The following is a 16,617-nucleotide window of genomic DNA, read 5'->3' as shown; positions in this document are numbered from 1 at the left end:
ATGGGAGAGGGACTCCTGAGTCCACACTTTTAGCTCAAGAGTTATTATCATTTTATGGCTGCTGAGGGAAGGATAGTTAGTTTTCTCTGGGCATGTAGCTATTAGCAGGTTGATCCTGTCTTAGAGGATAGCCCCACACCATTTGCTCGTGGTCAAAAATAAGTAGATGAAAGGGGCTATTAATAATGATAACAATAAAAAAGAGAAACATCAGGGCAAGGGGGATGGCTTGGCAATTAAGAGAACTGGTTCTGTTCAAGAGATCTTGGCTTACAACTCTAACTCCAATTCTAAGATATCTTCTGCCTTCTTTTAGCCTTCACAGACACCAGCACAAATGTGGTACACAGATAAATAGAACACCACACACATAAAAACATAAGTAAACTAAAAAGAAGGGAAAGAAAGAAAGAAGGAAAGAGAGAGAGAGGGAAGGAGGGAGGGAGGGAGGGAGGGAAAGAGAGAGAGAGGGAAGGAGGGAGGGAGGGAGGGAGGAAGGGAGGAAGGAAGGAAGGAAGGAAGGAAGGAAGGAAGGAAGGAAGGAAGGAAGGAAGGAAGGAAGGAAGAAAATATCAAGTCTTGGAAGAGGAAGTGTTCATGGGCCCTGAGTGAGTTTGAGGAGGTAGAGACATAAGCTTAAAATTGTGTACATGTATGAGAATTTCAAAGAATTAATGAAAGTATTGTTTTTTGAAGAGTGAAATGCAATGAAGTTGGCTTGCTTATGATAGAACAAAAATGTCTTCTGAACATTTTTTGTATTGCAAAGTGAAAAGTTGTTTTTTTTTTCTTATTGAATATCTTCCTATGTAAGGAAAAGAAAACAGGAGTGGGTTGGTCTTTAAGCATTGGCATTACTCTGCAAGCACTGCCTTTGCAAGGGCACATAGTTGTCTTTGTCTTGGGGACCAACCTAATGCAGGCAATGTAAGTCATTTTAAAATTAAATCCAAAAATTCATTGCTTTTGATATAAATTCTGATTTAAAATTTATATTTAAATTTTATTTAAAATTTTTATTTTATTTAAACAATTTTCAGACTTGTTTATTTTATTATACCTATATGAATGTTTTGCCTGCATGTATGTATATGCACCATATATGTGCCTGATGCCTGTAAAGATTATATCAGAAGAGGGTGTTGGATTCCTTGGAACTAGTTACAGATGGTTGTCATTCACCATCTTAGTGCTAGAAATCAAACCAATGCTCTTAACTGCTGAGCTATTTCTCCAACCCCTTTATACATTCTTAAGCAGTTATTTAGGTTTTAAAATATGCTTTTGTTTAAAATTCAAGTGAACTAGAGGTGAACTTTAATTATCCAGAGACTTTAAATAGTTTCCATTTCAGCAAGATAAAGTAGTTGAGTCAGCAGTACTTAGGTTCCTGGGAGTGAATAGATAATCCTGTTCAGAAAGTGTTCCTTCATGTGGCACAGGGCAGGCTAAGCTTCTCTGGATCCCTTGAGGGAGGAAGCAGAGGAGTGGAGGTCAACAGCTCATGCTCTTCAGTTTGAGCCGTGGGTACAGTTCAGCTGGCTTCTAAGCTCAGAGTTCAGAATGCAGCACAAGTTTATCATTCAGACTCTATTTTGAATAGATAATATCAATTTTTTTCTTCAGAAATTAACCGCCCTATTAAAACGAAGAGCTAGACAAGTAAATATTATGAATAAGAAATTATAAAAGTAAGCCTTTGTTTTCAAGTATACTTCCAGATAATTAAAATGTGCGAGTGTGCACACATGCACACGTGTGTGTGTGCATGTGTGTGTACATGTATATATGTTGTGCTCACATAGACAAGGCAGTTTCTACCACTGAGCTCTACACACAATCAAGAGATAGGGTGTCTAGGTTGAAACAAATTACTGAAATATCCTTATAAGACTTCAAAAGAAAAAGCAGTGAGAACTGCTTCAGTAAGGCAATGTGATGTTTAAATGTGGAAACAGGAAAAAAATTGAAGAGATAGGTTCATCAATATAGAAAGAGCTACTTGGTCTGTTTTCCATATTTATACAAATCATATATATATATATATATATATATATATATATACATATATATGTATATATATTTCAAAGTAGCATATATAAACTAATGTTTTTAACTCTATATAGCATTGTGAAGAACACTAAGGTAATTTTCTCAACTATGATTTCCAAAGCATTGGGAATGCTATCATACAGAGGCAACAAGACTAATTTTTCTCCAGAGCTTGGGCATCCAAATTATTTTCAAATATTCATTATCATATGTGATGTACAATGTCCAATGGAATTTACAAATGTTTATATTAACAAACCAACTCCATGCAAAAGGGATTTATAGTTTTCAGCCTTTTTATTCACATTGTGAAACAATACTCCAATGCTTGTCCTAAACTCATGCTTTGTCAGGAAGGTGTTAGCATGACAGTCTACTCGTTTCTTCACTAACCATGGCTAGTTTAATTTGAAATAGGTTTTGCAGTTTTGTAAGCAAAATGTAAAAAAGTATTGTTTTATGTAACAGTGTTTTTCATGTCTGTTATCATCCCAGAGACTACTTAGATATTTTGCTCATTTTGGGGGTGGAGTTAAAATATATTATTAAGTTTTAATATTAAAACTCTTATGCTCTCTCTGGCAGTATGCATACTAATAATTGGAAGAAATTTAGCCTTAGCTGAGTCTGGTCATGTAGGCCTGTAATCCCAGCTACTTGTGGAGGGAGTGCTGAGACAGGAGGATTGCAAGTTCAAGGCAAGCCTTGGCTGTAGGTGAGTTCACAGTAAGCCTGGGTCACTTCATGGGATTTGATCTAAACATTTTTAAGTAAGAAGAGGATTGGAGGTAGAGCTCAGTGGATGAACTCTTGGTAATTATGTGCAGAACTTGGGTCCAGTTAAGCATAAGGAAGCAAGCAAGTAAGCAAGCAAGCAAGAAAGAAAGAGCGAAAGGAAGGAAGAAAGGAAGGAAGAAAGACAAAAAGAGTATTAACCTTTTGTCCATTGTAACTATAGCATTTTATTTCTAGTTTATCATTTCTCCTTTCAAACTTCTCTTTACTGATATAACTAGGAAGGTAATCAAATAGGAATGAAGATGTTAGTGCTAGTGAATTAATAGTTAGATTTCTGAGTTGGGCAAAATCATTATTGACCTCTTGATAGTCAAATAAGTACTGTTATACTTTCTGGTAATAAAATAATTCATGGACCTAGCTATTGATTTTAATGAAACTTCTTGCTAAAGGTAATAAAAGAAGTAAGAGAAGGAGGCAGAGAAAGAGATAGCATTAGTATGCTATGTAAAAACTCTATAATTATAACATACACATAGAACAACCCAGCATACAATCAGCAGAATGTATGTCAAGAGAAAACTCTGCTTTCCATCAATCAAGCAGTGTAGGAACATAACTGTTTGACTGGCTAGATAATACCTGCCACGCCATCCTCCCGCACCTCGCCATCCTCCATTAAATGAACAATGGGAAGAACTGCGGCACAGATGCATGCTGGGAATACTGCTTGCGGAGGCTGAGGCACATGGTGGTTCGGTGTGTGCTCAGTGGCATGCTCCTCATCTGGAGGGAGAGACAAATTCTAATGCAATCACGATTTGCAGTTCACATCCTATTTGGCAATACAGTCTATAATAGTGCTAAAGTAAAAATAAATGTGACTTTATAGAGAGTGCTTAAAACAACAAAATCAACCATCTTCCCAAGCACTGTCATTAGCCTCATGTTGTAGAAAAAGAGATGTACAGACATATTGAGATAGGAAATAAGTCCTTAATATGAAATCAGAGAAAATAAAATTCTAGCGAGGAGTAACACATTTCTCATAGATGTCACATGTTACAAACATGTGTGAGAGATTTATAAGCATGAATATTGAGTAGCAGAAAGTATGTGAATTTAGGGTAAAAATGATTAACCCAGTAATATTATTGTCCTTATCTGATAAATACAATAAATACTAAAATCAAAAACCTCTTCAATTAGAATAAAGGGCAGTACAGGTAATAAAAGTCAAGAATGACACTAAAGTTATCTAACAGTATGTTAACATGAAAATAAAGTCACTTTCATTATTGAAACAAAATGAACATTTTTATAAAATAGTAAGGTTAAAGGGACTCTGAATCTCCTATCCTAACTTCTGTGATTATTTGAGATTCTAGATGCATCCTGTGAAGGGCTGGAAGGTAAAGGCTTTATTCAGATCTTGCCAATCCTACCTTCTTATCAAATGCATATGGGGTATTGAAAATGATAGATGGGTGGGTATAGGGGGCTTTGGGGATAGCATTTGAAATGTAAATGAAGAAAATATCTAATAAAAAAGGAAGAAAAGGGAAAAATGAATTATAACATTGTTTTAAAATACAAAAATAAATCATATGAACAGAAATGAAAAGAGAGTTGGATTGGTGAACTTCATACTAAATAATGTATATTTTTAGAGAAAACTCTTACTACAGGTAGAGAAGGATATATTTTCATAAAGATTCAGCGTATCAAGAAGCTTAATTATATGCATGATTCCATCCAATAGCACAACTCTAAAACCATATAACGTAAGTAAATAATGGCAGAATTAAGTAGAGAAAGAAACAATTTGACAGTAACCACTGGAGACTATATAATTTTTCATAAGAGAGCAGCTGGACCGAGTTCACAAGGAAATCAAAGACCTAAATGTTATTGTCATACAGAAGCATCCAAAATGTCAGTAGAAAGAAGCAATGCTGCCCAGCACAGAGCAGAGTGTAAGCAGTAAAGAGGCCACCACAAGCTTAAAGGGTTAACTCACACAAGGTGTGGTTTCTCACTCCACTGTGATGAAATCAGGTGTCAGTAACAGTAGGAAATTTGGGGAATTCACAAATATATGGTAATTAGGTTGATTCTAAACAAACAGCCAATCAGATAATAATTCACAAAGAACATTAAAAGGACTTTGATATAAATGAAAATGAAAATGACATATATCTGTTTTTGGCAATCAGCAAGAACGGTGTTTAAATGGCAATTTATACTTGTGAGTATACTCAGCTTTGTATATTCTCTGATACTGAAACTAGATGATGACATCACAAGGTGTGAAAACTGTGGACACATATCCCTTCTGAACACAGAAGTGAAAATACTCAACAGAGTACTGTCAAATGAAATATAGAACCATGTAAGAGAAAAACTGCACACTATGAACAAGATGTTTGTATTTGGAATGCAATGTAAGCATGGTATAACATATGAAAAAAGTAATACAACATATCATGCCAATTAAGTGAAGAATGAAAAGTACATGAGAATTTTAATTGATGAAAAAAATCACTCGACAAACATATGATGTCATGACTAAAATACTAAACATTGAGAATCAAAAGGAGTTCTCTTTTGACTTGATAAAGACCACTTACTAAATATTAATGGCTAATATCAAAATTGATGGTGAAAGACTAAATGCTTCCCATTTAGGACTGATAGACAGTATTTTGTCACTGTTCATAGTAACATTGCCCTTGAAACTAAATAAGGCTAATTAGTCAATAACAAGAAACGGAAGGAAACTACATTAGAAAAAAAATTGAATAGTCTGAGTTTGCAAATGACATGATTTTATAGACAGAATATCCTATAGAATATACACATAATATCACTAGAAATAAACTCAATAAGTTTTCAGGTCATAAAATATATACAGAAAAATCAATATTTATTACTACATATTAGTAATAAAAAGCCTTATAAGTGAAATTAGAAGAACAAGTTCTTATAAATTGGCAACAACAAAAAATATAATAGGAACAAATTCAACGAAGGAAATGTAAGATTTGTAGGCTGAAAAAAAGCACACATATTATAACAGTGTGAATGGACAGAGAACACGTTTGTGGATAAGAAACCCATATGTGGATAATGGCCCATATTGATTAAGATACATCATCCGCCTTTTTTGAATATTGATGAGACAACCATATAATTCACACAGGAATGCCAAGAGATCAGGAATAGCTAAAATAATCGTAACAGAGAAGAACAAAGTGAGAGAGGACCCTCATTTTCCAACATAAAAATTAGCTAGGAAGTTAAAACCGAGACTGCCTGGGATTGAGATCAGCATAGAAACCGATACAGATCAGTATCAATTATGAGGACAAAGATAGACCATTGCACTCATAGTTGAATGATTTTTGGAAATATTGACACGAAAATTTAAGGAAGAGTGTAATTAGTAATTAATAAATGGACTTCTAGATACATCTGATCAAAAGAATAAAGTTGGATGCTAATGCCATACCAAAAACCTTGAACTCAAAAATTGCTCACATAACTAAATACAAACTCTAAGCTATAAAGCACTTCAGATATTAGAATAAGGTTTAGATCAAATTAGTCATCAAGAACAGCACATTGGCAATGGGACACACCTTCAGCACTGACTGCTGAACGTACAGACCAGACTGACCCTCTGCGGAAGGAATAATTCCTGTGCGAGGTACTGGAGGTACAGGATGGACTCACAGACAACCGTCGGGATGTCAGATTGGCGACTTCTTCTACTGGCAAACAGAACAGGGAATGTAAATTTTGGTTTTATGACCCAAATTGATCATCACCACAGAGTAATGCTTATATCAAGTACTGCTACTTGCCGACCATAATGCTTAAGCAACTTACTTAGAAAATACTTAGAAAACAAAACAAACACCTTCTAGAGAAACTAAAATTTCTTTCTAAAATTTCCCACAAAACCAGAAAAGAAAATCAAGGAATTTAGAATGGCTCATGAATCCAGTTTTGGTAATCAGCAGAAAGCTATCTACACTTGTGAAGGTTAAAAGAAACTATCTCATTTTAAGAGTCAGTGCACTTGCTGTCTTGTGCATTATGGATTCAGCTTTCCTGAAACATAATCAATGCTTGCTTTGTTCCCAGACTGATTTGTTCAAGGTTACTACCGCTCTCTAGATACAGGACAATTCTAAACATTAGAAAACAGCATCTCTTCTCCTTCTAAGGGTGAGATAGGGGAGAGAGAGCACATCACACAGGATCATCTTTGTTTCTCTGAAAGGAAGTCCTTCCCCTGTGGCATAGTCCCCCATGAAGTCTATGTCAGCCATGAAGGCACCTTCTTCCTCAGGCTCCGAGTTGGGTGTGCAGGTGGGCTCATAGCAAGCCTCTTGGGTAATGGGGATGGCGGTGATGAGGCTCGCCTCACGACCAAGGCGTTTCTTCTCTTCCTCCTGCTGCAAGTTCTTTAAGATGTGCTCTGCCCTCTGATGGGAGCGGGACACTGCCCGGGCAGAGAAGGATTTCTGTGGAGACACAAAAGCAAGTTCATGGTCAAGTTTCTTGCAGGCTCATAGGCACAAAGAGTGACCCCCAAATCACTTAAAGGTGGGGGTTTTCCCTCAGGAAATATTAGGCTACCCATGACCTAATCCATGAATATATATATATTAAAAATTTTATTAAATTTCTACAGTTGATGATGTTTTCCCCCTATGCTTTTCCTCAAGAACATCTGTAACTTCTGGAAATGATTCTATTTTACACATTCAGATGATATCAATTCACTGTTTCAACACAAAGAACAACTTTCATTAAACAGGCTTTAAGTGAAGTATGTTTATCATATAATCTTAATAAAATAGAAAGAACATGCAAGGGTAAAAAGAAAGAGATACGACTTTTAAATAAGTTATATGATTTACATCATTTTTATCAACCAACAATTTAGCCCAAGGTAAAGAGGATTTATCAATAAGTACAACATCACACTGGGAGTACTTCATAGGAGAATGTTATTGGATGGAAAGTAGGACACCAGGGTGAATGTAGAATGTAAAGTAAAAAATATGAAAACCAATCTACCATTCCACAAAAAATAGACAGAAGACTCATCCCATGCAGTGACTATGCCATTTATGCCTCCCTTAATCATGATGCTTACACTGAGATAGATGCTGAGAGCTGTAGGGACAGGGTCAGTGGTCAGAGCAAGGTCAGTGACCACTAGAGACTCTCCTCACCAACTTGAAGCATAACAATGATGTCATATCTCTCTTGCCCATAGTCATGTATGGTCCTAAAGACATCTGGAGATCTTGGCTTCATTCATAGAAGCCCCATTATATAGGATATTAACATGAGACTAATGATTTACTGTAGTGGAAGACACAACAGTAGTTGAGGGCATGGGATTACACCATGAGTTATGAGAGCCAGCAAGCTAAGCTGGCCTATTGGAACACATAATATAGGAAAAGGAGAGAATGATTCGTGAATATGAAATCCAGAAACAGTTTCTTATCCATTGTTGGGAAAGAGTTATTTGGATCTAAGGAGTCCCATCAATGGTGGGAGAAGAGCCAAAGACATTTATGCTGGTGGACCAGATACTTGAGCTGCTGCACATGTAAGGGAAGAAACTGTTGTACCTTTCTTGTTACCACTGGGCTACCAGGCATGGGTATACCATATTTGGGGGGAGTGTAAGAAAGATAACATTGGGAGGGGAAAAGGGCTTGTACTGGCTGGTTTTGTGTGTCAACTTGACACAGGCTGGAGTTATCACAGAGAAAGGAGCTTCAGTTGAGGAAATGCCTCCATGAGATCCAGCTGTAAGGCATTTGCTCAATTAGTGACCAAGGGTGGGAGGGCCCATTGTGGGTGATGCCATCCCTGGGCACCCTGGTTTCTATAAGAAAGCAAGCTGAGCAAGGCAGGGGAAGCAAGCCAGTAAGTAACATCTCTCCGTGGCCCCTGCATCAGCTCCTGCTTCCTGATCTGTTTGAGTTCTAGTCCTGACTTCTTTGGTGATGAACAGCAATGTGGAAATGTAAGCTGAATAAACCCTTTCCTCCCCAACTTGCTTCTTGGTCATGATGTTTGTGCAGGAATAGAAACCCTGACTAAGACAGGGCTCAAACAAGCCACCCAACAAAGAACACTATTATTACAAATGCCTAGAAAAATCTGTGCATAGCCTTCAGAGATGGTCTACTTAATTTCATATAGTCAACTAACATTTTCAATGACCTGTGAATTGAAATACAAATAATTTATTTTACCATTCAAAGTAACTAAATTAGAGTAGTGTGAACTGAAGTCCCTGTTCCCGTGTCCTCCCACCCCCAAATCATACTGTTATTGAAGATTTTCCATACTGACTGACTAGAGTTTCTTGATTGTGGAAAGTAGGAATGTTGTGGACTGAAAGCCAAGATTATCTTGGACTTATTTTAGTCCTCCCTCTTAATAGCTGCTAACTACCAGCACCTGCAGCTGACCTAATACCCTTTGTAACAAGTAAACCTTCAGGATGTCTTAATTTGATAAACCACTAAACCCTTCTAATCCCCAAGCTGAAGATGTTAGATACTAGCCCCAAAAGAAGAGAACCACATATCTCTCTTCTATAAATTTCCTATCTAATCTCCTTAAAACCTTACCAGTGTATTTAGGAAATGCAATGATTAATGGTTTTCTTTTGTCCTGAGACTATAGAGGTTCATGAAACTTCTTCCAAGGTTTCATTCAGGGTCACAGAAATCTTTATTTCTAAGCCATGCCACTAATATCTGGTTCAGAATTAGCTATCTCTTATTCCTTGGAGCAAGAGGTAAGTTTCAGAAAACATATTTTTATATTAAGTATAAGGTATAATCTTTCTGGAGGCTGTTTGAGAGATGTATGGAACACATTTAACATATACACACCGCTTGCGTAAATTCCATGGGAATTTGTTCATGGAAATAATGATAGGTTTGCACTGAAATGTCTTCTCTTTCTGTTTTTGCTTCATTTTTGAGTAAAAAAAAAAAACCATTATTCTTAATTTAGAGGTGTGTTATTCAATAGATGATAATGGTGTAGTTTTGATGAATCATCTATTTCAAAAGGCACATATTTTTTTCCTGTAAATAAGCTGCTGTATCTGAGCTATGCTAAATGCAGCAGAGATAGGTGGAAGCACTGCAACACCCAAGGTCTTGAGTAATGGTAGCAATGGTGACGGTGGTGATAACAAGAAGATGAGAAAATAAGTAAGAAGCAGAAGCTGCTGCCTGATTTCTTATTCCTGCTGGACCCATGTATTTAACCACTGGGCAGCTCACACATTGTAGTTAATATAACACCAAATGGCAGCAAAAATGTTCCCTTTGCCAGGGAGCAAATGCCTGTTTTTCTGACATTTTGACAGTAAAACAAAACTTAGCTTGATAGAAGCTAGCTTCTATTGTTCCCAAGACGGTAGGTCACCGTGGCTTTCTGTGTTCTTACCTTTTCATGGCAAGAATGGCCAAATGGTCTCACGCATCCCATGCAAGGTGAAGGTAGGGGAAACAAAGGGCCTGTTACTCACAGATTGGTCTTCGTTAATGGGGTCCTGGACACTCCCGCTGCACTGAGGGACCCACGGAGGGTCAAACATTGGGACAGATGGCATTCCAAGTACTGGCGAGGGCAGGGTGAAGTTTATGCTGGGAGGCGGGATCTGTTAGTAGACACAGAAGAGTGAGGTGAGTAGGATGAAGTAGGAGCTGGAGTGAGCCCGAGATGGAATTAGTCAGTCTGCCTTAGTAGGTGTCAGGGCCTGAGTGGTTCCCTAGAGGAGGAAGAAACATCAGAGGGAAAGGCTGGGTTCTAAGACTTCTCTGTTACAGGACATAGGACGATCCTCTTTGGGCCTCAGTTAGCTCATCGGTAAAATGATGTGTTTTAACAAAAGGATCCTGAGTTGTGCTGATCTCTCTACTTTACCCTAGACGTTTGTAGGTGTGTGGTCAACCAGATGCCTGGATGGTTACAATCCAAACTGAGCTGGTGACCCCTGAGGATGGCTAGGAGATATTTAAGGCTGCTTCTGGCTTGATGTTCTTGCTCTATATTGTAGTAGATTTCAATTCATTTAGCTAAATATATGAGTTAAGTTTACTGATATAATCAGAGGGAAAAAGAATTCGCTGGCTGTGCACTGTGGGGTTGTGTTTTATGGATTTAAGCAAGCCTTGGGTTGGTTGTGCTGATGTAATCCCCATGCAGATAGCATCTCTCACCTTAAAAATCTGCTGCGCTCCCTCCTCCATCCTGGGCCAGACCTGATAGCGGAACCTCCAGAGCGTGTGGAACTTGAGGACGGCATTCAGCCTCTGTACCGTCTCTGCATGATGGAACTCGGACATCAACATGTCTGACACAGCATCAGGGACCTTCACAGCACACAACAGGAACATGGCAGCTGGAAACGGTCAAGAATCAATTCATCAGATGCACATCTTAAGGTGTTATTTCAGGCATTGTGGGCATATGGATCTTCTATCTCCTTTCAACCACTCTGGAGGTGAAGGAGGTTAGCCACTAGTAGGGCCCAAAGCTAACGATAGTTCAGACAATAGACTCTAACTAGCCAATGATGTTGTCTGTGACATCTATTAGCTAGTGCCAAAGCAGAAACAACATGACATTTCAGAAGAATATGTGCTCTAAGAAAAACTTCCTTTGGCTCCTGACAGAGCCAGAGACAGCAACCAAAAAAAGCTACCCAGTGAAATGTGCTAGACTCTTCATTAGTGATCAGAGAATGGGACAGAAAGACAGTCATTAAATCGATCTCAGCTCTATCAGGTATATGAAAAGCAAAGTCCATGAAGTAGATTTCTCTTCGGAGCATCTACACTTTCCAGAGATTGAGAAGCAAAAGCAGTTTCATGAGTCAGAACAGTTAAAAATCTTAAATTTTAGAAAAAGCTAAATATTGAGATAAACTGGGTGGTGGTCAAGTTATAAGGCTTGTGAATAATGAGAAATGAAACACCCCCAAGGCTCAGATAGAAGGGCCAGTGGCAGGCAAAAAGACATAATCTACGCTCTCTCCCTCTTCCCTAGAGACGCAGACCGTGCTCTGTTGTGCCAACAGACTTGAGGTTGGGTCCTGGCTCTAGCACGTCATTGCTGTGTGATCTTGGACAAGCCTCTTAACTATGTATCTTCCATTTCTTCCCTGGAAAATGTCTGTAGAGGATGATGAAGAGTACATGATAATTCCTGATTCCACATTTGCTCTTTGTAAAATGATGCACAGGAAAGAGCTCTGTGTCAAGTCGCGAGTCTGGGCCCCTATGGGGCTGCCTGAGCATCTTTTCAGCCTGGAAAGCGCTTTGTGAAGTGGGAGGTGCACTGCAGTCCAGAAGTGCATTTATTTTTCTCTAGCAACGTGATATAAAGCAAGGCTATCTACTGTGAGCATTATTACGGTTTGGGTTTGACTTTATGGTTCTCTGATTCTGAGTGGTACAAATGTTAACAAGTTCCTTCAACTCTCTCTTGAGTTTGCTCATTTATAATATGAACTACTTGTGCTAGGCATAAGGGCACATGCCCAAAAATGATGTGGAGGTTGAAGGTCAGCCTGAGTTTTTCAGTGAGGTCCTGTCTCAAAAACAACAGCAATTGATAAAACCTCCACCAAACCAAAAAACAATTAAATTTTATTAATAAAATATGACATAATAAATAAAATATCCAATAAAAATGTGACATAACTCTACAATAAATGCTAGTTACTGTGACCACTAGCTTTTGACAAACCTTTTTAGCTTACTGGCTGTATAAAATCCATTCTTCATTCTTAAATGTATTTCACCCTGATTCAAATTTTAAACATCACATTTATATTTTACATTGTTGAAGAGTTCTACTTTATTCTTCTCACAAAATAGTTTTCTTGTAACCATTATAAACTGTCAGCAAACCCAACAGTGTGCATGTGGTGTGTGTGTGTGTGTGTGTGTGTGTGTGTGTGTATGTATGTATGTATGTTTATTATTGTGTTTTTTTTAATAGCAATTCTTTTGTCTTAGCACCTACATAAAAATATCTGAGAATTATTCTCCTTTGCTTTTATGGATCTGTACGTTGAAAGCTCTGTTTTTCTCACCAATATTTTTTGGGGGAGGGGTAAGGGGTTCTGTTCAGTTTATTTCTCTAAGGCCTTTGAAGGTAGAGACAGACGGCTAGTGCTTCTAGGCCATCTCTATATTTCTTTCTTCTACAGACCTGTCTCTTCAAGAGATCCCTGGCAGTCACAGTTTTAGCTGGTACATGTATCAGCATACCTGTGTCTTATGAGTACTATAAATGTCACCAGTTACTGTTCACCTAGAATCCATAACTACTTTAATTTCTTTATTTACAGGCTAGAGATGAATCTAGAACCTTGTACACACTAAGCAAGTGCTTAGCCAGTGAATCATCCATAGTTCTTGAGGTTTCTTTTTGTCAGGGTATAATATATCTCAGGCTAGAATGGAGCACAATTATCTACCCCAAAGTGGCCTCAAACCCAGGATCCTCCTGCCTCCACCTCTTGGATATTGGAACTATAGGTATATATTACCACAAAAGTCAGGAGTTCCCAAGACAACTGATAGCATATTAAGCTGGACAACAGTTTTATATAACTTGTTGGCTTAACAAGCAGTTGTCTCCAGTTATGTTGGTAAGTCCATACCTGTGGGGAGCCACAGCCCCTGGGGCCGCACCCCAACATGGCGCCTACAGGAAGAGAGTTCTTATAATAAACAAGTCCTTATTTGGCTGCTGCTGTTATCCCTGCTGATCATTGGCTGAGCTCGCTCACCTGGCAAAGCTACGTTGCCTGGTGTGATTGGTCAGCGAGAATTATATATTGGGCTCATCCCCGGGGTTCTTGGGAGATGAAGGGGGAGATAAAGATTGAAGCTTTCTGAATAAACTGCTGTTAGAAGAACTGGTGGTTGCATCTTCCTTGCTAGTCGAGAGAGGGCATAACACATACCTGTGGTAATATAGCCTAGAATCAACCTGAGTCCCACTCAGCTGTCTAATGCTATAAGCAAGTATTGCAACTTTGTAAGCACACCAAATATTTCTAAGCACACTCACAAAGGATTACATTTATAAAGTTAATTTCTGAAGGCAGCATGAACTTGGATGACATTTCCCTTTGAAATAATTTTCACATTCATGTCATTTTGCCTAGACTATTACCTCTAGGATAGCTATGTGTATACATTTTATTTATTTGCTTGTTTTTCGAGTCAGGGTCTCATATAGCCCCAGCATAGCTATGTGTATATACATTTTATTTATTTGCTTGTTTTTCGAGTCAGGGTCTCATATAACCCCGGCAAACCTTGAACTCACGATGTAGCCAGGGATGACTTTGAATTTCTATTCCTCTGGACTTCCCATTCAGTGTGGAAGTGGAACAAGCATGTGCCATCTTGCCTGGCTTTATGTGGTACTGAGGACCCAAACCAGGGATTTGTGCATAATAGTCAAGCATCCTACCAGATAAGCACACCAACCCCAAAGTATTCTGTTATTGTCCTAGAACACTGATACCCTGAAAGAGATCTGATGATCTTGTATAAACACACAGTACAGTTTGAAGGAAGCTCTGAAAACATTCCTCAGATGCACATGTCTATTTAGAGGTCTAGAAACTTCCATCATGCTGACATAAAATTGAAGGCGCCCTTTTCTCTGTTTCAACACTGTTGTCACTACTGGCAACAGGCGCCAGGTCCCAGGGAGAGTTTCTTTACCTGCTGCCCCAGCCATGTGCTCATCCATACTGAGCAGCAGTTCCCAAGCAGCCGGCTGGATGTCTCCGTACATCTCCTCTGTCAGAATTGGAGCAGCCTTGATGAGCAGAGACAAGGGAGCAGGTGACAAGCTCATCACCTGGGGGAGAGATGCAAATCATCTTTCATCGTCTTCTAAGATAAGTTACGTCTTGAAACTCAAGAACCACCTCATTTTTTTGATTCCCCTGGGTGACGTTAAAATATTTCTTAAAATGGGAGTGGATTTAGGCACCATGGCATGTAAACCTTATACTTTATTAGTTGACACAAGTCAGAAAGAAATATTGATCTTGTAACATTTTCATCACAAAAACAATTTTAAAATTACTCAAAAAATTAACCACGGAGTATAATTTTCTCTGCAGAAAAGAAAACAGACAACAATCATGGACCAGTCCTCAAAGTTCTGGTAAGTTTTTTAAAGTTTTCTTTCTTTTGTTTTCTCTATGTTAGCAGATTTCCACTAAAAACCACATGGGGTCTGTAACTCGCAAAGGATTACATTTATAAAGTTAATTTCTGAAGGCAGCATGAAATTGGATAACATTTCCCTTTGAAATCATGTGATTATACATTGTGGCTATGGCCCCAGATCCACTCACAAAGTTCTACTTAATCCATTATTTCTGATAATTTGGGTTATATATGAAGGTGATGGATAAGTCATCACTATAAACATCCTATCAAAACATGAAAGAAGGGAAAGGGATGACTTCAAGCTTAGTTTGCAGGAACAGTAGAAGAGTGTGCCAATAACTGGATAAGTAGGCCAGTGTACTATTTTATTTAGTGCATACAATAATCTTTTGAGATAGGCATATTTCTATAATCCTTTTTTCATAGACGAGATGATAAAGAAGAAGGACAAAGTCCTTGTCCAAGTCTCAGAGTCAGAGAAGCAGACGCAGCTTAAGAACCTAGACACCCTAATTTAGGGTAGCCATTACATGCTAGTGGGAAATTAGCTTCACTGCAGACAGCAGAGTGGGCGAGGCACAGTCCGCCCAAACTTCTAGGCCTCATTCTGTGGCAACTGGCTGCCCAGCAAGAAGGATTTTTCTCCCCTCGCACACCAGTTAAGGGGGCGGGCATTCATGGCAACACAGTGCCAGCTTCCATTTTGTCTCACCAGCACTCGGCACTCACGAGCAGGGTATACAGGGGCTCTTTCCTGTCAGTGCCCCATGCGTGGTTCTGATCGGCGAGCTAATACCTGAAGCCTGATGTACTTCAGCATCCCGGAGTCCTTTTTCCCTTCCAGGTTAACATCCGAAACTCTCTTCTTCAGGGAAGGCGTCCTCAGGCATGACTTATCTGAACACTAAGAGAAGGTGAAGTGTGTATTGAAAGTACTGTTACAAACCCACAGTGCTTCATGATTATGTTGTGTCAAGTGGTTAAAACAAAACAAATTTAAATAAATGTTAATGTTGATCCAACACACTCTATTCCAAGGTACACGCTGAGGCATGAGGTCAGGGAAGAAAGGAAGTATTTCAAGTGTTAAGATGGAAAGGGGCAAACAGGGGTGTGGGGGAGGGGTAAGTTGAGAGTCTCCATCATAGCAACATAAATTGTACAGGTAAAGTGGCTTCTTGGGAAAAAAAAAGTATAGAGAACAACAGATTTCCTGTCAAACTATGCCTTCAACCTGGCTCCAGAAGAGGCTGTTTTGTTTACACAAAGATAAGACAGTGCCTTCATCTTACTCCCAAGGTGACAAAGCCTGGGAGGGTTGGCACAGTTCGGAGAAGAGTTGGTCCTTCCTTAATTATTAATTCCTACTTCTGATTGCTTCCTGTTTTTCTGCATTCCAGCCTGTGTAGGCTCACACAGAACAAAGCTCATTTGTTTCACCAGGGTCATGCCAAGGAAACGCTTTCTTCCTTTATGCCAAAGGAAAAACTAAACGTCTTAAGATTTTTTGGCAGAGCTTCACAGTGTAAGATGAAGATATTCTGAAAGAAAAAGCAGA

The 16,617-nt window shown here is 38.7% G+C and overlaps 1 protein-coding gene across 6 annotated transcripts in view; it reads right to left on the bottom strand.

The window, feature by feature from the left end:
• Nucleotides 1-16,617, bottom strand: part of Unc80 (unc-80 homolog, NALCN channel complex subunit) — a 194,074-nt gene that overhangs the window by 60,451 nt on the left and 117,006 nt on the right. For 4 of the 6 annotated variants that reach the window (XM_021198105.2, XM_029538632.1, XM_021198106.2 and 1 more), the window contains exons 29-35: nucleotides 15,856-15,963; nucleotides 14,601-14,739; nucleotides 11,070-11,251; nucleotides 10,376-10,507; nucleotides 7,136-7,322; nucleotides 6,432-6,563; nucleotides 3,433-3,576 (exon numbers count right to left, since the gene is read on the bottom strand). In XM_021198105.2, the coding sequence (XP_021053764.1) occupies nucleotides 3,433-3,576; nucleotides 6,432-6,563; nucleotides 7,136-7,322; nucleotides 10,376-10,507; nucleotides 11,070-11,251; nucleotides 14,601-14,739; nucleotides 15,856-15,963 (1,024 nt within the window). The remainder of the gene's footprint in view (nucleotides 1-3,432; nucleotides 3,577-6,431; nucleotides 6,564-7,135; nucleotides 7,323-10,375; nucleotides 10,508-11,069; nucleotides 11,252-14,600; nucleotides 14,740-15,855; nucleotides 15,964-16,617) is intronic. The other 2 variants (XM_029538631.1, XM_021198104.2) reach the window with 1 other exon arrangement.

The sequence above is a fragment of the Mus pahari genome, chromosome 5, assembly GCF_900095145.1.
Source record: "Mus pahari chromosome 5, PAHARI_EIJ_v1.1, whole genome shotgun sequence".
NCBI lineage: Eukaryota > Metazoa > Chordata > Mammalia > Rodentia > Muridae > Mus > Mus pahari.
The sequence above is the reverse complement of the archived record's forward strand: the minus strand, read 5'-3'. Positions and strand labels throughout refer to the sequence as shown.